Genomic DNA, 21,666 nt, shown 5'->3' on the forward strand with positions numbered 1-21,666 from the left:
AATTAGTTCAGACTTGAATATTTGACAATACAGATCAGCTAAGGCAAGTGCATACAGGGAGAAACCTCAGTTTGTATGAATCAGGGTTTGAAGCTGAATTCCCACAATTTCAATTGCTGCAATTAACATGTTCAGCACAACTCTGTATCCAGGATTTGGAGATGCTTGTCACAAAGTCAGCTGGCCCCTTCCAGCTCCTGAGTTCAGCCTAAAAAGAGTATGTGTATGGTGACCTATAGGATAAAGGTGAACTGAAGCCTGGGCAAGAATATCTGAGTCCTGGTAAAAATGGAAAGAGAGAGATATAGGCCCTTCAGGTTTCTTGGTAACAGTCACTAACAAGGAAGAAAAACAGGAAGAAGAACGGAAATATGGAAAAGGAAAAATGCATTAGGAAAAGGTACTCAGCCTTCCTAAGAACTCCTGGGGGAAAAGGGGAGTTTGAAGAACTTTCCTATAGGTGGAGAATTGCATTGACTCCAAAATGAAATGCTTGGAACTACCATTTACTTCAGATTTCCTTTCATTTTGCTACCAGATGACAAGAGCAACACCTAAACGCATGAGCTTCAACAGCAGTCACTCTCTTTTAGAGAAGAGTTTAAATAGGAGACTAACTTCTACGCATCCAGCTTGAAAATTCTGCCTCTCATTTTCTCTGAAAGTTTTCTTTTGCAACAGAACTCACTGGATGTATCAACTGTATACTGTATACAGTGTAACTGTATACTGGAAGAGTATCAACTCTTCCAGAGCTAAAAAAAATAAGTTCTGCGGAGCAGTGAGTTTTTCAGTTTTTACATGGAATTAGGAAAGTCACAGGATAAGATCTTTGAGTATGAACAAAGAAATTTAAGTACAGAACAGATGAGAATTAGAACTACTTTTGCTTTCGTAAAAAGAAAAGGAAAATATCATGATTCAAATTCCCATATCCTTGTCCAGGTTTTTCTGAAACCTTACTCAGGCACGGTGCCAGGGAAGTCAATCCAAAGTAATTGTATAGAAAGATACAAGATGCTGCATACTGGCAAGTCTATTGAATCAGCCAGTTCCACTGGATTTGAAAACACAGAAAACTCTCTCTAGCTCCCAAAAGCAGAAGGGCTAAGCAGCCTTTCTTTTCTCACGCCAAATCATTCAACAGCAGTTTTCTTGAACACGATAGAATAAAAGCTTAGTTGCACTCACAAGCTTTGTTTCAGTATTTGTTTTAAAAGCAGAGGGAGGGAGAAATGCCAGAAATGGTAAAGAAAAGCCAGATCCTGCGTAAAGTGCTGCTACTGAGAAAAGGCCTGTGTTCTGTGAAGGCTTCCCACTGCAGCGATGAAGTTAAGGACTGTACTGCACAAATGCCAGAAAATGCAACACAATGGATTTGACAGATGTCTGACATTACAATGAATAAGGGTATGCATGATTTCCATTACAGTAAGCGCGTGCGGCTTTGTACGTATCATCCCACGAAAGTTATGAGATAAAACAGATATACAAAGTTTGTGTTTCATAGAAAATATTCTGGGTCTGCTTGGCATCAGATATCAGAGCGATGAGTTAATATTCTGTGTTTAGGTGCCTTACTCAATTCCTGAGTGACACAGGGGAACACATTCAGGGTCTCATTAAGTTTCCAGCCATTCCTAAACAGCAACAGGTGCTTGAGAAACGTTTCCCCAGCATGTCACAGACAGCTTCATCACTGTCTTGGAAATAACTGACTGCACTTGTGTTTCCTCCATGGCACCAACTGACAATGAGGAGAGAACGAAAAAGAACAGGAAGAACTCCCAAAACATCCGCATGTGCATAGTGAATGGGTCTAGAAAAGTAAGTAATAAAAGACCCTGCTGCATGCTCTGAATTCAGACACGATACTTGCATGTCTGTCCAATGTTGCTGTTCACTTAGACTCCAGTATCCTGTTCAACCAAGCTCTAACAGGTTCCAGGGAACATTGATTAATTAATTGGAATGGCATTAAAAGAAGCTGAAACTTTCTCAGCGATTAGTATTTATTAATCCTTTAAGTAGTCTGGCTACATGTTCAAGCATACTGGAGTGGATGCCTTGGGAAGCTTCTTCAACCATGAGAAGAAAGATGAGATGTAGCTGCAAAGACATGGTCCACTGTCTGGCATGGCATTTATGTTTTCGTGGAGTGGTTTAGCATTTGTAAAGAGTGCTATGTATGCACACAGTTACCTAAAACATTTCATAATACAGCCTGCCACTGTGGAGAGAGTCATTCACAAGAAAGCAAATTTGTCATTCAACTAACAGATTTAAAGAAAAGGAGACTTCAATTCCTTACACAATAGTCAAAGGGTAAATATTTAAGACCAGAAAAACTACATCCAAGAGTTTTCTATGTGTAGAACATCCCTGCATCTTGACCTTCTTTTCTTTATATGGAAATACTAGAAGATATAAAAGGAAATTCTTTTAAAATTAGGCAACATGGAGTCTTCTCTTGCCTCTTTCTTCTCATTTGCTTGAAGATGCCTGTATGTATCAGTCCATCAACATCCAACAATTCTAAAGCTGTTCAGAACATAAAAGCCCTGTAAACATGATCCTCAGACAACTAGTTTGTTCATCTAAGATCTCCTGCGTGATTTGAATTACTGTACATCAAATGTATATGAACTTTTGCTATTTACTTACCTAATTTCCAGAAAATACATTCCTTGACTACTTGGCCAGTTGAACACAGGTTTAAGCTACCTCCATTCACCTACAGGAATTAACGCATTTCAGATGCACTTGCCTCCTAGAGCTAACCTTTCAAACCTGCTTGGGAAATGTGTTTTACCAATAACTCAGGGCAAAAGCCAGAAAACAAATACAATGTGTTGACTTCTAGAACATCATAGGAAGACACAAACTTGGAGAAAATTCTGTAATTCCAATCATATAAGAATGAAGAAAGATCAAAAAGTGTGGTGAGAACCCTAAAGCTTTTTAGCTACAAGGGACCTCAACAGAAATTTGTCTTCTTGTAGCAGACTTTTGAGTTCAAATGTGCGTGCCTGCGTAATGTAACAGAAACTGAAGAGAACAATACTACAGAAAACAAGAATAGTATCAAACCAAAACCAGCAATACAAGAATATGTAGCTTTTCTTACTGGGAAAGAGATTAAATGGCCAGTGCCTTGTATTGAACCCTGTTACTCCTATGTGCCCCTGTTCGCGCTTTGCTTGAGTTGCCAGATGTCCATCTCTCAAAGTTTGCGAATAGCCTGCAAAATCTCTGCTGACAGCTACTGTGCTGGCACGCAAATGCACGAGAACTCTGTAATCCATTTAAGCGTTAGGAAAAACTTCCCTTATGGAAATTTCTTACATGTTGTAAAAAGTTCCTAGATGTTGTAATGATATTGTGTGAGGTTTGTACTACGCCTGTTGCTTTATGACACCACCGCATATCACTATTAAGATAGAATAGCAAAGACATATCTTGGAGAGTTTTATAAGGTCCTGATGGGAACAGACCCCAGAAGCCCTGAAAAAAATATAACAAACAACAAGGAACAATCAGAAAAGAAAAAAAAAAAAGTCATTGCTCCAAATAAGATTCCTTTCAATTTTGTGCAGTAACACCATGACAGCACCAACAGATTGCAAGTCCAGAAAACTGGGTTTTCTCCATGCTCAAGTTTCTCATCCCATCACTGTTATTTCAGAAGTAGCTTTCAATCAACATCAGTTCACTGGAAATTTGCTTCTCCATAAGGTATCACTGAGGTTGTTCTTGGAAATTGATGAGATGATTTTACCATGGTGGTCCATACATCTTTGCTAAAACAGAAGGGGAGAAAAGGGGCTAAACTGCTGCTTTTTCTTGGCTGATGAGTGCCCATATTCCTAACTCCAGCCATTCTCTGGTTTCTGCTACCACTTCTCATGCCACAGACATAGTCCCTGCGGCAGAAAAATCTATGCTTTTTTCTATAGACTCCTTAACTAAAAAGAGTTTACAAATGCCTTGAATCAAACAGCACCCATCCTGCAAGTCTGATGTGACCAGAGCTGCTGTGCGCTCTCCTATGCACGTTCTGCTAGCTTGCTTGTCACCACCTAGGGTGCGTCTAGCCACCTCAAGGCAGAATTGCACTAGACAGAATTTCTTCACTGAACCACCACTAGTTTCCCTCTGGCCTAGATTTTTAATAGAAGCTAGCATTCTCCTAAGGGATTAATATTTGAACAAATTATTCCATTTTATTCTGCAGGCAACAGTACTGTTTTTCCACTGTATTCACTGAAATCTGAAACAAATTTTCACTGGGCAAAACTCCCACACTTCGTCCATTTTTCTCTTCACATCTTGCCTTTCAGGTGAATCTGAAAGCTGCCCTTCTAAGCCATTCCAACCACCAACAAAGCAAGCTTAACAGCAATAATTTTCCCAGAGCAGGGACTCAAATTTTGACTTTTTTTATTTACTTGCTGATAATACGCACGGACATGCATGATCTGTGTGAACATGGAATCCCCAAACACCAGCTGTAACTCCAGCTGGTTTTGGCAAGTGCTCCCAGGATGCCGGCACTGACCTCCAACTGAGCTACCTCTGCTCACCATTAAAGTAAACAGAACAGGGACTTCTGTCAAAGGTCTGTATAAAAATACAGTTTCATCACACAAAGGACTCTGCTCCTACATGATCGTCGCTAGTCAATATAGGGCTCATTCTCACAGAAAATTAACAACCTCCCTGGGAACTACATTTTCAGTTATTACAACATACAAACTTTAACATGCACATTCAATTCTTCCCATAATTCACTAGTAACATAGAAGGGACGTTATGCTTTGATGCTGCGGCAATTCACAGGTCCCTTGATAAAACCACTGCAAACGTTACATTCCATGAGATAAATCCTGGATCCTACCAAAATGGACAAGAGTTTGGCCTCTGGCTTATCCCCCTTGTTATTGGAGAAATGATATAAACTATCTCCTGAGGTATGCACAGGCCCACGCTGGAATGCAAAGAGTTTCAAAGAGGTTTTGTTTTCTGGAAGAACAGTCTTTGCCATGAAGGAGAAGCAACCACTCTAGTCTGCACTCACTCAGGATGTGTGAATCCAGTCGCTTTGTGCAGCCTTACACAGTCACAGCTCAAACTGCGCGAGTGCCTGCAACTCCCAATGCAACCACTTATGCTAGAACTAAACCCACCACATGTCTTTTCTATCAACTTACCTAAAGATCCCAGACAAACTGGAAGCCAGGGACTAAACCAGGTATTAAGTCAGGGACTGTAGCTAATACTGAATAGAATCTTATTAAAACGTTTTGACTCGTCAGTGGAAATCACTGCTGTGTAATGGAGCACGGAGTATTTTTGTCGACAGAGCCAGTTCTCTACAGCCTGTGTGTAACTAATGCAGTTCTCTGACTGGAGGCTTGGTAAATTCAGTAGACTATTGCTACTGGAAAGCACCTATTGAAGTGGAAACCAAGTAAAACTTTGACGACAAGCCTCTTGCATTAAATAAAAATATTAAAAACTACTATATGAGATTATTTTTTAAAAGCACTAGAATGCAATGTTATACTTCACATTTTAATGTAAGATACACTGCTTGCTTACTCATACACACTTAACCAACTTTCCATGCGAATCCCTGGTTTCCAGAGTCTCAGAGACTCAGAAGAAGCTATAGCACAAGCACAGTAAGTCCATTTTAGCCACATTCTTGCATTCCCCCCTTTTTTTGTGGTGTCCCCCCAGTACAACAGAGACCACAGTTTATTTACCTTTATCCCAGGGAGTCCAGGAAGCCCAGGAAGACCTGGTTCACCCTATACAGGAAAATTACATAATATTACAGACATTATTCAGTTATGGTCACTGTCCAGTGAACACCCCTGTATATTCTGCAGTAAGATAAAAGAGCATAGATGGCTGCTATTCAGTTCAAGCAGAACTGATATTTTCAAAACGAGTGACTTAACATGACTCTTACTAATTGTACATTTAAGAACTTGAATATCTTCTGGGAACCTTGGATATGAAGATGACACCCAGGCTCAAAATCTATGTCAGGAAAGCCAAAAATTAATTCACTTTAGCCTTCACCAAAAAGAGAAGAAAACAAGCAGCACTGGTTCATTTTGCACGCTGCCATTTCAGTTCTATACTTATGACAGATGTTTAATTCTGTTCCATTTTCAACATTCAGCTAGATATTGTGCTGTGTAACTGTCTGATTTAGCTACAAAGCAATTCAGAAAAGCTTGGTTTAAATTGTGCAATTCAAGCAGAACTGCCTAATTATAACTGGGCCATCATTTTTATCGAGCTATCCATAGCATCATTTCAGTGCTAGCTATTTATCTGCAAATATACATGGCGTCATGAAGGACAGTAGGAATGTAACCTTCTATTGCTTTACCCAGAAATGCCTTGCTTATTTAAAACTGAAATGAAAAGACTTATAGCACTGCATTTCCAAGGGTAAGTTTGTAACAGGAATTGAAAACTGAATGTATTAATTTTGAAATAAAGTTGATATTAGTCTAAGATGAGAATGACAACATTCACACAAATGGTCATTTTGAGATATCAGCTAAATGGAAAGATGTTGTCTAGGGAAATATAGATGTTGAACAGAAAAAAAAAAGAAAGAGCAATAACATGTGAAGAAAACATTATTTTAAAGGCTGGAGATTTTATTTTAATACAGAGATGGATTCTAACCAGCACCTTGGATCTGAATATTCCCTGAACTTTCTGGAAGCTCAGGTCTGAACTCTGAAGCCAACTTTTACCTTCATAATGAGTTGAACTATGTTCCAGATTTTGTACACTCCTGAGCTTTATAGAAATCCAGATTTCAACTCTGTGGTTTGGGCTGATTCATACAGATTGTGCTATTAAAATTTTTTATGTGTTTGTGTACACACACACTTACATACATTCATACACTCACATATACATACACAAACACAAACACATGTATACACAATACAGATGTTCGTCAGACTACAGTACCCAAAGACACTTCTTTGAGGCAGTAATATTAAACAGACTTGAAGTCCTAATAAAAAATTACATTCTGCCACAAACTGAAAAACACAATAGCGGGTTTGCAAATCGCTTTACCAAATGGAATGATTTCTAAGTGTTATAGAAGGATGTGATAATAGCTTCTTTGTCCATTTCAGTCACTCCAAAATTCTAACTATTCACATTGTCTAAAAGCACAGGAAAGATTCCAGTCTCAAAATATTAATATTAATGACAATAGAGGCTAGGATATAATTTTCAATAGACCCTACTATTTCTTGGTATGTTGCCTAACACTTCCTAAAGCGAAAAACGGGTTGTCACTCTTGCAAAAGAATAATCCTTTAAAAGACCTCCATTGCACTAATTCCTGACAAAATGCTAGCTCCAAAACTCTACTACTCTCTCTTTCACTTTCTTTACTTGAGGAGCCGTGCATACCGCATTAGTACTGTGACCGTGTCTCACCTGATTGTGGAAGCACTAAACTTCACTTCTAAGCACAGCACTGGAATAATTATAACTGATAATCTATTAGTATTGCTGCAGTAGGTCACTGTTTAGTCTTGGGACAGAGCTAACTTCCATAGACCCACATGTAACAAGCAGAAAGGATCCAGTAAAGCCAGTTCAGAGTCACAGTCATCTAAAATAATTAAAATGCCCCTCAAGGATACATTAAACAATGTGAAACACAATGAAATCACTAATGCTTCATTAGCATTAGTATTGTAGATAAATGCATAATATTTTATTTTCTGGACCTTTCCTGATGGAAAAGATCTGAGCATGCTTTATGAGAAGAATGATTTTTAAAGAATATATATATAATATATTCTATATTAACTCCATCTCATATACTATACTAACTCCATCTCATAATGCTCAGGTTGGCGGGACAGGTCGTTCTCTCACCTCTGCAATACATCTGGCACACAACAGCCCTGTCAGTCCATTGAAATGCCATCACATTTCACTTCATGTAAATAATATTTAGGTGGGCGGCTCAATATTTAACTGTCCTTAGAAGATGGATAAGGGATAACTAGAAGAAGAGGAAGTAGTAAAATATAAGGAAGGAGGAAGATACAGGAAGGAAACAGGAATGGGACACAGCAGGGCAAAAAGTACTGAGATGATGTAGAGGGCAGACATGCCTCCAGTTGAAAAAAGGGTCCCCCCCAACCTCTGGTGGGGTGAACGAGTCCCTGCTAAGCAGGGAGTAGAACAGCAGACACAGAGTACCTGGCTAGAGCGAGGCACTCTGAATGCGCGCATTATGGGAGCTACTGGTTCAGGCTGGAGACACGAATGTGGCATACTGGAAGCTTGTGATGTGAAGTGGAAAGAACACATTAAGCCCCCTTTGGTGTGAACAACAAGCCGAAACTATAGAAAGTCTGAACCGCGTACCTCTCGCTTATCTGGGTTACTTAAACAAGATGAAACCTAAGTGCCTGGGGACCAAGATCCACCCTGCTGATAAATCACTGCTAGTTTTGCCTCCATGGCAGCCAGCTAATGAGAGTATGAATCTCAATAGACTCTTAAGTGCATTTTCTAGTTTATTACCCAAGCAGAGCATACACTGCAGAATGCGCACACTGAATGATTCTGTGGATTAGATAGCTTTAAACTACTTTGATTACCTCTCCTAATTAAAACTGCATTTTATTGAACTGTGTTTGCAACCATAATAGTCTTTGTTTAGTCTGTTATAATTGGTGACAGTTATAATTTCTCAAAAAAGAAAAAAGCTTAACTTCTTATTTTATTTTATATTTACACAACTTTTGGGGGTTTGCTTAGTCACCAAATGACCTTGAGTATTATAAAATGGTTGTACTGCTATTCACTATATAGAATTTTAGCTCTTGGCTGCCTGTCTGGAATACCTACTAACTCAAGTGGCACCTGGACTCTGCTCCACTCTGGCAGCAGTGGGTAATTTTCAATGTTACAAGCAGCAACAAGGGTGCTGAAGGCTCCTGAGGGAAACCAAGTACTGCACAGCGAAAATCTGTTTCCCTCCTCATCTCTTCTCTTTGCCCTTTCACCAGCTCTCCCAGCAGGACCTGCCTCCTATTCTCATGAAAGGCAGCTGAAGGCACAGCATTCACTGTGTTTGATGGATTCAAGGGGGCAATTCCCCAGCTTCAGAATACCCCATGCAGCACAGTCATTACAGTTCCTGCTGGACCTTCACTTGCAAAAGCAGCCTCAGCTACGCAGCACCCAGGGGAATTTCTTCCCCCGGAAGGAAGAACAGGGCAGCATTAGCTGCTCTACATCCTTCCAAATGTGCCGCATGCCTCTGACAGTTTAATTCCCCTTAAAGGTTTATGTGAAAGGGTTTCTAGTCAATATTTATTTTCTTCCTAATGAGATGTAATAAGGTACCATAGTCTGAAGGTTAATATTCAGTCAAACATGCAGGGTTAACTTGTGATCACTCAAGGAGCGGAGCCGTTCTTTGTCAGTCTCACCAGCTGCAATCGGGTAAGCTTTCAATGCAAGAAGTGCGCTGTGGCTAGAAGAGGAGGTGGGTTATTCTAATGTTGCTTCTCATGCTAATTAGTATCATCATTCCTGTGCTTTTTTAAAATACAAAATGATCATAACCAAATATGTGAGGCCTTGGGCTGTTAAATTGGGATCATCCTAGTATAGGTAAGTACCACTGGTAACATCTGCGTAACATCGTTTACCACAAATCCAACAGAGAGGACATGGAAAACTCAACATTTCCAACTCATACCTTTTGTCCAGGCCGTCCAGATTCACCGGGTTCACCCTAAAAGAAAAGAGATGAAAGACATGAGGTCTGAAAAAACGAATTAAAATAGAGCCAGGGAAAACCATTACGTTAACAGTACACAAAACGTCCATGACACTACAAAGTAACACAGACCAACCACCCCTCTTCTCCCTGTACAACTGCTTTAAAACTAAATTACCTTAATTCCTGCAGCAGAAGAACCAGGGTCACCCTGATATAAAATCCACAAGAAATAATCACATGTTACATATACAGTTTTTCAGGGAACAAACTTAACAAAACATGCAAGAGTATAGCAAGATTATATAGCAAAATAGCTATATAGCAAGATTACCTGTCCTCTGTGCTGCTACGTAGGAATTTACCCAATGAATAAGTCAGTGTGATGCAGAAAAGGAACAGTGTTGTTTTCAAGAACATGCAGAGAGATTTAATTTTGCTCATCCAAACAGCATAATAGTTAGCATCAAATTTCACAAATGAAAATGATTGCCGCAGAGACCAGCTTCAGGGCAGGTAAGACTGCGCTGGGGAAGGTATCTGCAGCGAAAAGCGCCTACAAAAAGCTCTTTTGGGGGCTTTTGGAAGCCGGCAAAAGCCCTTGGCCTGTGCTGAGGGCTGTCAGCTGGTGGGCGGGCTACTGAGGGAGCCTGGGGGCAGAGACAGCACCTCCCCGGTGGATCAAGCCACCAGGTTATAAGAAGCCTCCGGGAGCAACCACAGAGCAACCAGCGCTCACCCCAACTGACTGTCGAGTCACAAGGTCTCGCTTGTGCGTAGAGATCCAGCCATGGTTGCTACCTGGTCGAAGGCTGCTGTTAAAAAAACTGTGGGCACCCAGACAGAGACCCCACGCGAACATATGGGCGTCCAGGCCTCTGGCTGCAAAGAGTGCAAAATTATTCGTTGAAAGTAACAGGTTGCTACACAGTAGCAACTCCAAGCTCCCCAACAGCCTGCAAGTGATTTACATAGGTATCATAGGAGTACTGTAACCCACTTTGAAGATGTTTAAGGAGAGTATAGACATTTCATATTCTTTGCATTAAAATACAAACAGGGGATATCCATTCCTGATGGTCTGGCAAAGCTGCAGGAAGTTCTGTGAACGCCATAGTTTTAAAGTTGGTTTGGGTATGGGGTCTGTTGGGTAATAGTCTCATAAAATTAAATGCTACCAGATAACATGCTCACTGCTCTTTGAAGAACAGCAATAGATTTTCTCCACACAGTTACTGCAGCTCGCTCTTGTGTAAAGAAAAAATAAAAATCAGTTTTATGAAGGGTTGATTCATGTCTAGAAACCTGAGCTGCCTCGTTTTGATAGACATGCATGAGTGATACTCCCGATATCCCTTACAAGCATGTACAACTGCAAAGCCTCAAGGACTTTTTATAGCTATAAAGTGGCAAAGCAACTGGTAAGAGACATTCACCAGTTAAATGTTTTAAAGGATAATGATGGATGTGGGGAAGATAAGACACAAAGTATTTATAATCCACCTTCATGCAAGAATGAAAATTAATATGGGATTAAAGAAAAAATTATGGTACAGCGTGTTCTCAGTTCTCTGGTGAGTCAGACAGTTTGAAAATGAAGAAACTTTAGCAGGAGAGCATGCACACAGCAGGAGGATACTTGGTAGTTCCTAGGGACCAAGGCTACAGTAGAAGAGTAGAAGTAAGAACTCAAGTCTGGCATTGATACTATCTTCAAAGGAGGACAATTAAACAAAGACCTTTTTTTCTTCTGTCACAGGTCAAAAAGTGGGCACCCAACTTCATATTTCTGAGAGCCACTAGGTACAGTAGTTCAGAAAACAAAGCTACATTAATTGCACAAACAGGAACTCGTTCCTAAACCAAGTCTGAAACTCTTGTCACCTGATCTCCCTCACCGTATAAATGAAAATTTAGTATTTATCTCACAGAAAGATTATTTAAGCATTTAAAGATATGTTTTTAAGTTTTGTGAACTATGAATTAAATCTCTTAAGCATATGTGTAGCATTATTACTTGGTGCAACGGTCTCTGCATTTATTTACATAAAATTTACAGCTTGTTTACTGAGCAGGAAGGGTTCGTACATGCATGTGGTTGAACACGTGAGAACTGAATGGATAGTAGTCTTATCTCATCTCTGAACAATACATCCAGCAGCTCTCTTAAAAACAGTCTTTAAAAAACTGAGCCTTAATAAGTCTTACACTCATCCCCACAAGCGTTCAGCTGGCAAAAACTTTCAGAGCTCATCTGGTAGTGAAGTTCCATAATATAACACATGCCCCAAACTTTTCAGAGCTACCCAAATACAAGGAACAGACTGTGTTGTAGGGAAAAACTATAACAGACGATACCTATAAGCATAATGCATCAATAAGGCTGGCTGTTAGATTTGCTGGAACGCAATTTTGTCTGCTTCTTTTAAGACAACAGACATAGTTTTTTATGTTAATCTCCTACCCAAGAGAAAGCACCCAGTGGAAAACACAGAAGGAATGCTATGGAGCTACTCTGAAACCTTGCATTATAGCAGCGTTTATAGTCAAAGTAAGTTTAACTGCCTCCTCAAGATGATCATGACACCAGTAGAGAAAGTACAGACACAATACACAAAAAAATATAAGTGAAAAAATATAGAAAAAAAGTCAAAGCTACTCTGTGAACATGTTAATTAGATGTGTCTGTAATAGTCATTCTGATTTCCTTTAACACTTATATGATTAGCGATTGCTGGGCAAATTCGTGCTGGAATTCTACATAATGATCATACAGTAACAACTTCCCCCTATGCTGAAGAGCAGGAAAGAATACAATCCTTGTTAAGTAGTACAAATGTAATGTAATTACACCAAGTTTAATGGTTGCTCCTAAATTATCTGTCAAAACACACCTTCCTAAGCTCCCTACAAAGTGCTGCTTGGGAGAGCTCTTTACCAGGAACTTCAAGCTGCAGCTGCCCTGTAAGATCTAGATCTTTCTTTCTGGGTGGCAGATTGTCTTGCAGGCAGGGAAAACGGAAGAAAAATAATGAAAGTCAACTAAGTCACAGTTCTGCTTACTCTGTTGTAAAAATTCATGCAGTGGATTCTAGCCTGTTTCAGTTAAAGCAAGGCACTCTACACAAACAGCATACGTTCCCATGTCACCACCCCACCTCTGAAACTTAGTTGAAACCTGGAAGAGATGGGAGACTTCTGTATCACGAAGTTCCACAAGTTTATTAAAATTTCTTCAGATACAGTGGTATAAGAAGTCTCCTGATGACTTATACTTTCCACAAGTTGATCCCAACTAGACTGCCAAACTGTTGAAAGCTCACACAGAAATATTTAAAACATTATACTTGGGGAGAAAGGATTTCCCACCGAAAGAGGGAGAGAACTTTTTCTTTCCTTAAACAAGATCCCAAGCAGGACAATGTGCTCACTGAAGACCACAGTGCAGGATGGGCATTCTAGTGGGATGCAAGCTCGCTCTCACAGTTGACGAAGTAGAAAAGCAACAAGTGAAGCTGCACTAGGCTTCCCAGAGAGATCATTAACTTCCCATTTACTTGTTGCACAGCTATCTCTCTGAAAAACAATCTCATACTTGCTATGAGATTATATTGTTGAATCACATAAAAGTGGATCAAGATGATGTTACCAGCATACATTGTGTAACTAACTAAATAAGGTTCTTAAGACTTTCATCTGGGTTGATAAGCCTGATTGCAGATGAAGTATTATTTAAATGAACTCTGGGAATCAAATAACTTGACTATTCTTAAACCTAATATCTACTTTTAATTGCTAATTTTAGAATATGCCCCATAAAATCCTTGTGCTCTTGAAAGCACAGCTTTACTTTATCCAAATTATAGGACCTGAGAGATTTGCATGCATTCCTTACCAGCTTGAGAAATCCATCATAAATTTCTCCTTACGCTAAACTGATGTGAGTTGGTTAAGCAATTACACATATAGGGGTACAAGAAGAAATTTTTATGCTTCTGCCCAAGTGTAGTCACTAAAATTAATATTTTTAGAAGCATAGGAGTTCCAAAATGACAGCCAGAAGAGACCATTATGACTGACTCTTCTTCCAGTGCAACACAGGCTTTGCTCTGACTGCTAAAGACTATGACTTGTGAAAGTAAAGCACATTTAAAAACTCAAACTCAATTTTTTTTCTTTTTTCTTCAGTGATACAGCATGAGTCCCACATAAAATAAATCAAAACCAAGTAAAATAAAATTTTGACAATGTCTTCTTTTTAGTGACTTCTACTACACGTTGGTACTTTGCAACAATGAACTAAAAAGGTATTAAGTGGGGTTATTGCTGACGTCACCTGGCAAAAAAATTTAAACCACAGTTTTTATCTTCAACTCTCAATTGTCCAGCTGGCAATCTGGAGGGAAGTTACCTATTACGATACCATATTTTTTGACCCATATTGGCTTGGTCCCGCTCTTTGAGGGGAACAGAGAAGGGGAAGCGTAAAAGGATATGTCAGAAATGACTATAACTCAGCAGACCTAGTTCCAACAGTCTGGCAGGTTGCGACCAAAGTTTCTGTATGATGCAAATTTCAGCAGAGGAGTGCTAATTAGAGACATGCTGATGTATCCTGTACTAAAGCTGCTGCTATATATAAAGTCAGGAATTTTATGCTTAATTGGACAGAACCATGACTTTTTTTCCTGCTGTTCATAAAAATTAACTCAGTCAAATCACTCAGCATCATTTAAAAAAAAAGTTTAAAATGCATTTTTTTTTTTTTGATCAAATTACTATTTTCATTAGCTGGTTATACTGTAACCATGCCTAAAACACGCATTTTCTTCTCTAGTGGTAAGTAGTGTACCTTTTCTCCTGTGTCACCCTTCGGTCCATTTTCTCCGGTATCCCCCTATAATTAAAATATATATTATATTTTAATGGTTTTATGTAAGCACACAGCATGCAGAGAATAGTCAGCATCCCATCATGATTAGCAAGCTAATTTTGTTAATCAGGTAGTCAATCTGTCTATGACATGGTCAGGAAGCACGGTTTATATAGCTGCTGTGTCTGTTGATTGATTATGTCTGTGAAGATTACAGTCTTCACTATTACTATAATCCGTTTCACAGATCCTCAAAAAAACCCACAAACTATCAAATAACTATTTTCCTGTAGGTATAGTCTACAGACTTCCCCAAGCCACTGTGGTTTAGCAATGAAGGAATGATTTCATGATGATTCAGCATTTTAAATTGCCAGTATGTATGCATCTAATCAAATTCAGGTGACAGTTACACAATTCCAATACTTTTTATTAGGATTCTCAAGTAATTTATGGTATATGCTCTCTGAGTCTGAAGTCCTTTATGAATGATTCACAAACTAGGAAAAATTCACTGAATGCCACCCCTCCAAGGAGCCACCTTGGAGGCTGTTATCTCGGCATAAATACTACACATCGTTTATTGTCAAAAAAGTGATGTCCACATAACTTTTTCATGGCTGGGTAGACTTATGTTTTAAAAATAGCTTTGTAAAGAAACATTTTGAAAGATTTATCCATAAAAATACCCCATTTCCATGTATACTAATATAGCCATATAATAAGTCCAGACTACACCATAAAGCCTTCATTACAGATGAGACTGTTGGCCAAAAAGGTCTGTGGGACTTGAGGTTCATGTAAAGTGTGAGAAATATTTAAAATGCCAAAAATATTGACAAATGTTGAGTCTAAGTAAGCTAAAAAACTTTCTAGTAGGTCTTAGTCAGATAGCCATAGTAGTAATCAAATAACAATACTCAGTATGTGTCACATTGCTTTGAAAACCTTCAGGTAAAATTCCATTCAAAGGACTTACAAGAGAGATAATTTTATATACCACTGACACAATGGGAACTAGCTAACAAGCTAGCAGCACTTTCACTAAAAGCTTGATGAGACATGGGAACATGAAACAGTAACTGTTAGGAATGTCGTTTGACATGATAAAGCATATTGAGGGCATTTATAATTACATTTTTTAGGAAAAGACAAAGGTTGATTATGGAAAAATATAATGATTTTAAGTAATGGAAATTCAGTATATGTTAACATCATTAGTTATTCTTTTTGTGTCTGAAAACAAACAAATGATTACTGAAGTTCTCCAACGAATAAAATTTTAACTGAAGTAATGATTTAATAAAAAGAGATTCCCAACTACATACTTCTACAAGCGGGATATATGCTTTCAAGATTCCCCTGGATTATTTTTATGATATGCTTTTGAAAATGTGAAATGAATTGCCTTTGCAAAGCATGCTTGCAGCTGCTATTACATGGATTTACACAGATTTAGGAGTGAAATTCAATTGCAACTGCAAAGACATGGGCAGACATTCCTCAAGAGCAAATTGCACTTGAATTAAGCAACTTACTTTTAAAAAAATTTATCTCAGTGTGTTCACAGAAGATAAGTCTATGAACAGATTCCTACTCAAAATGAGGCTTACAGCATTTCTCAAACTTGCCTTGTACAGGTGCAGAAGCTTGACTCTCACTCAGTGTGTACTCTCAACATGGATGCTCCTACTGCCCACTCGCCCTAGGAGAGCGGAATTACACCCACGTTTTGCTGTGTGGCGCTCATTCTGACCCTCGTCTTGTCTTGGCGTGACTGTGGGCGTCAGAGAAGTAACTCCTCACTAACTTACCGCCGATCTGGGCACCGTTAGTGTACCGTTTGTGCTGCCGGCACCTCTCCCAACAGTCTATAGTCTAAGATCATTGAGGCAAATTCTCTTGCTCTCACTTAAACTGCCTCAAGCAAGAACACAGGACTACACTTTTAGTACGTGGAGAATGGTTACCCATATATCATTTAGAGTCGATGTATTTATCACTCCGTTAACCTGATTGTTTTACTCCAGACAGGTGACAGAGCACTGAAACCAAGTTAGAAATGCGTGGATCTTTCCCTTATTCAGACGGGGTCATCTTCTCCTGAAAGCAATCATAGTTATTAATTGCACAGATGCTCAACTGTGCAGCCTTTAACACACGACCGCTGCTCTGTGTGACTAATTCCACTGCACTAATTGCAGATCAGTAATTTCCATTAGTAGGTATTATTTGACACTAGTAAAAGCTGCACAATGCTGCTCAAGTTCTAGGTAGTAGCTGCATTTATTTCTTTTTTAACTCTGAATCTGCGCGCTGGCATTTCTCCAAGCAATTCTCAAAAACAAAACCACCACAAAGGAAGTGAAACATGTCTCACCTTTTCTCCTCTTTCTCCAGGGTCACCCTGATGAAAATAATTGTAGCAAAGAAGTTGTAAATTACTAACGCAAGCAAAAATCAAAGTGTTAGAATTACTATCATTAGTATGTCAATTACTAACAACTGTGTCGCTACTGATGACATTGCCTCAGATGATCCAACAAAAAAATCTTCAATAAACAATAAATTATGTAAATTTAATAGAATTCACACAGTAAGTACACCATCAACATAATTTTAAAAGCCTAACGATTTGCATGTAAAGACTTTTTTCCCCCATTTTGTCTTAGATTAAACCCTGACAAACAGGCACACGCCTTTGTGAAGTGGCCTGCCAGCACCTAGGTGACTCCTACGTTTGGCTCTCCTTATTTTGGGAATGAATGAAAGAAAAATCCAAAGGCTGAAAGTGAGGGGAACCATTCTGTTAATGGCTTAGAAGGTTCCTCAGAAGAGACAAAAAGCCTTAAGTGTCTCGAACTAATCCATAATTGATTCAGAGTAAAGAGCCCTTGGTGCTCTTTACATTCTCTGTAGCGAAAAGATGGCTTATAGACATTATTTTTAAAAATTATTACTTGCTTGAGAAACTGGCTTGATGGCTAATGCACTTTTGCACACCAGCCTGACCCTGACAACTCATCTCTGAACTTCTGGCTCAGAACTGCACTCTGCCTCATCTTTGCCCCTTCTGATGGCTGGCAGTCACTAGGCAACTCAAAGACTACAGCTGTGAATACGAATTAAGCATCAACTGCCATAATTTGGCTGCTTCTGTATACAAAGTAAGAAAAGGTCATGCTCCCAAATGGTTTGTTTTCATTCCTGATGGACAAGCAGCCAGTCAGTAAATGTAAAAAGCCTGCCCCGTGTGTCTGTCAGCAGCAGCGTGATGCACAGAATCAGCTGAGGAGCACATGTGCACCAAAGAAGCACGCTTGCAGCTGATGGGATTAGAATTTAGCATTACCCTTTCCAAGAGGCCCACAGCTCCTATCATCTCGAACGTGTCCAGCTTTCTTTTAAATGAAGTTATCATAAGCTTTCTGTTCTATTTCACTTGCTCAATATTAAAACAGCAGAAAAAAATTATTTAACAATAAAATAAGTGCAAAGAGACATTCTAGTGTACCAAATACAGGCTGAGAGATGCTCCTAATGAGGCTTGTTGCTAACTTCCACAATAGCAAGATCAGCCCTCAAGACTTAACCCTGACATTCGTCAAAGAATTGACCACAGTAGTTCTTGAAAAGAAGCCTGAAACACATTGTAAGGAGCATAAACAAAGCCTTTCTAAAAAAGGTCCCCAAATTCCCAAACACTTGCAGGCATATTGCATTCACTTGGCAGCGGGTGCATGTGCGTCAGTGCCACTGACTGGAATTATACATGCACAGCAGAAGAATATGCTTCTTTACAGTGAAACGTGTAAAGCCTCTTACAGCGCTGATCGCTGGAGGGAGCAGATCATTAAAAGCCAGTCAGAATATAAACCCAAGTTGGACTGTCATCTATACACGCACTCACGTACTGTGTGCTTCTCTTTTTAATCTGTTTTCAATACCAACCTTAAGCCCTGCTGCTCCCTTCTCTCCCGCTATGCCAGGCAAACCAGGCTCCCCCTAAAGGCAAGGAAAACAAAAGATGTGGTTAAGAAAGACAAAATGAAATATATTAAGAGCATTTCATCTACTGTCTCATATTGTGTAAGTAATGATAAACAAAATTTTAAAAGACTCTGTGAATATGTACTCCACAGGTGGGCACTAAAATACCTTATTTCATCAGTTAGGGTGGATTAACTCTAACTCCTGTATAGATAAGAAATAATTCTACCGAAGGCACTGGAAATACACAGGTGTCAAACCAAACAGAAAACAGAACTGCGAGACTGATTCTGAAAAGCTGGCCAATTAACCTTGAGAGCATAGTCTTCCCAGCAAGACTGCCAATGCTTTCCTCTTCTCTACAACTTAGAAATACTGCAAGAAAGGTTTAACTTAAATTATTTTGACATTTGTGCTTCTGGTCTCATACGGAAGGCAGATAATGAAGAAAAATGAGAAGGGCCCATTCCAGAAATGGAAGAGTTTGGAGGAAAAGGCAGCTTTTCATTTTTTAAGTATACCTTACTCGTCCATCGTTCATATTCTTATACCACTGTCTGAAAAGCAGATTTAAAAGATTTAAAAATTTTTATCAGTGATCCAAATTTTGGGTATGTTTAATGGATAGCATATATATTTTTCCACAGTTCAAGAAGTCATAACTAATTTTCATAAGTCAATCAACAAATAACAATTATTTACAAACTTCTTTTCTTCCTTCAAATTTAAAAACAAAAAACCCAATCAAACAAAAAAAATTCAAACCCCAAACAAACCCTTAAAGACATTTCCTAGTGTTTATTGCCCAGATTTATGGAAAAACCACAGATAATATTTATTTTAGGTAAAATAATAAAGTAATGGTTAGACTTTATTGTAAAACAACTAGGGGTGATGGCTAATTATGTAAAACCTTCTGCAGAAGTACGCCTCAGTTTCACAATACCTATCATCTTTTGTTACCCTCATGTGCACAACTGCACTGCACTTCTAGGGTGGCAAGGCATGATAAAATAACATCCAAAAAAAGATTTGAAAAAGCCTGCAACTAGGTTCTTCTAGAAGCCCTTTGCTATGTAAATGTATAAAAATGTGTAAAAGCTAAATACAATAACTAACATAGTAATCAAACTAGAAACAGCAATTCATATCAGAAACTCAGAGGAGAATTTTCATACAGTAATCAAACTAAGACATGACAAACCAACATGCTATTCAAAAGTTACAGAGAAGTTAAGACAAAGGCTTGTTTCAAATGCAACAATATGTATGTTCCAATACTCCATAAAAGCCTTCCTTAAGAAAGGACTTTTCTCTTTCTTACTTCCACAGTCATATTTTAATCATAGACTTATAAACTCCAGTTCTCTGTGAAAGAAGGCTGCATGCTATTTCTAAATTAGGTAACAGAATCATCAATTACATTTTAGTCTCATCAAGAGTTGGACTATTTCAAAATATAAACCAAAACCAACAAGGTTCTAGTGAAACTCTACTGAGGTATTTTCCAAGCCAGAGAAAAAGTGTTAGGTACCATTAAACTCACAGGGAATTAAATAGCCCTTTGAGTCAGCCCCGTTTCAAGGCTCCTTTGTGCTACAGAAGCTCTAGGGCTGATATAGTAGCACAGGCATTTGATACATGAGTGGTCAGGATTTGAAGCTGTTGGAGATTAGGCTAAGTGTCCTAAAGGACTGACCTAACAGGCACTTGAAGAAAACTGCCAGTTGACAAAATGAAGCAGAAGGAACCAATGAATATGCATTTGTTTCTCCTCATCCCCACATCCCAAACAAGTTTGCTTCTGTCCCCTTCACTTTAAAACAGCTGCTGTCGGCTGACACTTTCAGGGGCTTAAATCTCTAATGAAAGGTTTGAAGTCCCAAGCTCGCACTTCCCTCCCAGGTTTACTTATCAGTGCCATGAATGCAGAGAGCTACTACTGTGACAAAAAGGTGACTGAAAAAATGGTACAAAAGAATTATCTTATTTTCTTTGGAAAAAAAGTGAAAACCTCAGGCTGTGCGTACCAACAGTCTAATTTCTGACCTATATGTGACTTTCCTATGCCCAACACTACACTTCTGGCACTGCAAGTACCAGGCAGAGGCATTAACACAGCAGAAATTAGCTCTGGGAGTGGGAAAGATTGAAGGCAAACCTAGAAGGACAGCACAGAAATGACATTGTGGCTTTATGCTCTTGAAGTGATTATCCTTCTGTTTCTAATGTGCAGAAGAACAGGGGCTAAAATAATTTTCTGTCATACCTATAATATTCCTTTCCCTATTTTAGAAGCCTATTTTCTTGTCCATACAAGGAATCAGGGAGTTATAAGACAAAATAAAAACACACAGCACATAAGCTACTCTATATCCTGCCCCTGGTGAACTTTCCCAGTGCACAGCAAAACAAGCTTTGTGCCAGGAAGCCTCCCTTTTTCACACTGCGTGTCTTGTAGTCTGGCTTTAAGTATAGATATTTTAACAATTCCATTAAAGCCTAACATAAAAAAACCCAACCAAACAACAACAACAAAAAAACCCGAACCACAAAAAAACCAATACCCCACCCCAAAGCAAACCCAAAAAACGAGCAAAGCCTTGACAGACCCCCCATCAGTTAGGAAATTCCAAAAGCAGTCATGAAGCAAAATGGCAGCTAACATTTTGAAGGCGAACAGATTGATAGCTCTTCCCTTGCTATACACTGAAATACCATGTTATTTTAGGAACATTGGTCCCAAAAGACTATTTGGATTCTTGGCATGAAAATAATTCAAACTACTACTGTTAGGAAGTATACTTAATTACCTTCCTTTCATGTAGATACTTTATTTATTTATTTATCAAAGCATTTGTTAAAACTGGAGTGCAAAACACTGTATGAGTATGCTTCATCTCCACGGGTTAGTGTTTTGGAGGTTAACAAAAAGTATAGCTGCCCTTTAGAAGGCTGAAGACAGTTACACTTCTGTTCAAGGAGTGATGCATACAAAGGAAAC

General features: G+C 38.9%; 1 protein-coding gene across 1 annotated transcript in view; it reads right to left on the bottom strand.

Moving 5' to 3' along the window:
- The window catches only part of COL25A1 (collagen type XXV alpha 1 chain), a 133,694-nt gene that overhangs the window by 49,929 nt on the left and 62,099 nt on the right, over positions 1-21,666 (bottom strand). Inside the window, exons 10-15 of the mRNA XM_054203160.1 lie at positions 18,624-18,677; positions 17,053-17,079; positions 14,652-14,696; positions 9,978-10,010; positions 9,779-9,814; positions 5,769-5,813 (exon numbers count right to left, since the gene is read on the bottom strand). Of these exons, the coding sequence (XP_054059135.1) occupies positions 5,769-5,813; positions 9,779-9,814; positions 9,978-10,010; positions 14,652-14,696; positions 17,053-17,079; positions 18,624-18,677 (240 nt within the window). The remainder of the gene's footprint in view (positions 1-5,768; positions 5,814-9,778; positions 9,815-9,977; positions 10,011-14,651; positions 14,697-17,052; positions 17,080-18,623; positions 18,678-21,666) is intronic.

Source organism: Rissa tridactyla, chromosome 5 (genome assembly GCF_028500815.1).
Source record: "Rissa tridactyla isolate bRisTri1 chromosome 5, bRisTri1.patW.cur.20221130, whole genome shotgun sequence".
Taxonomy (NCBI): Eukaryota; Metazoa; Chordata; class Aves; order Charadriiformes; family Laridae; genus Rissa; species Rissa tridactyla.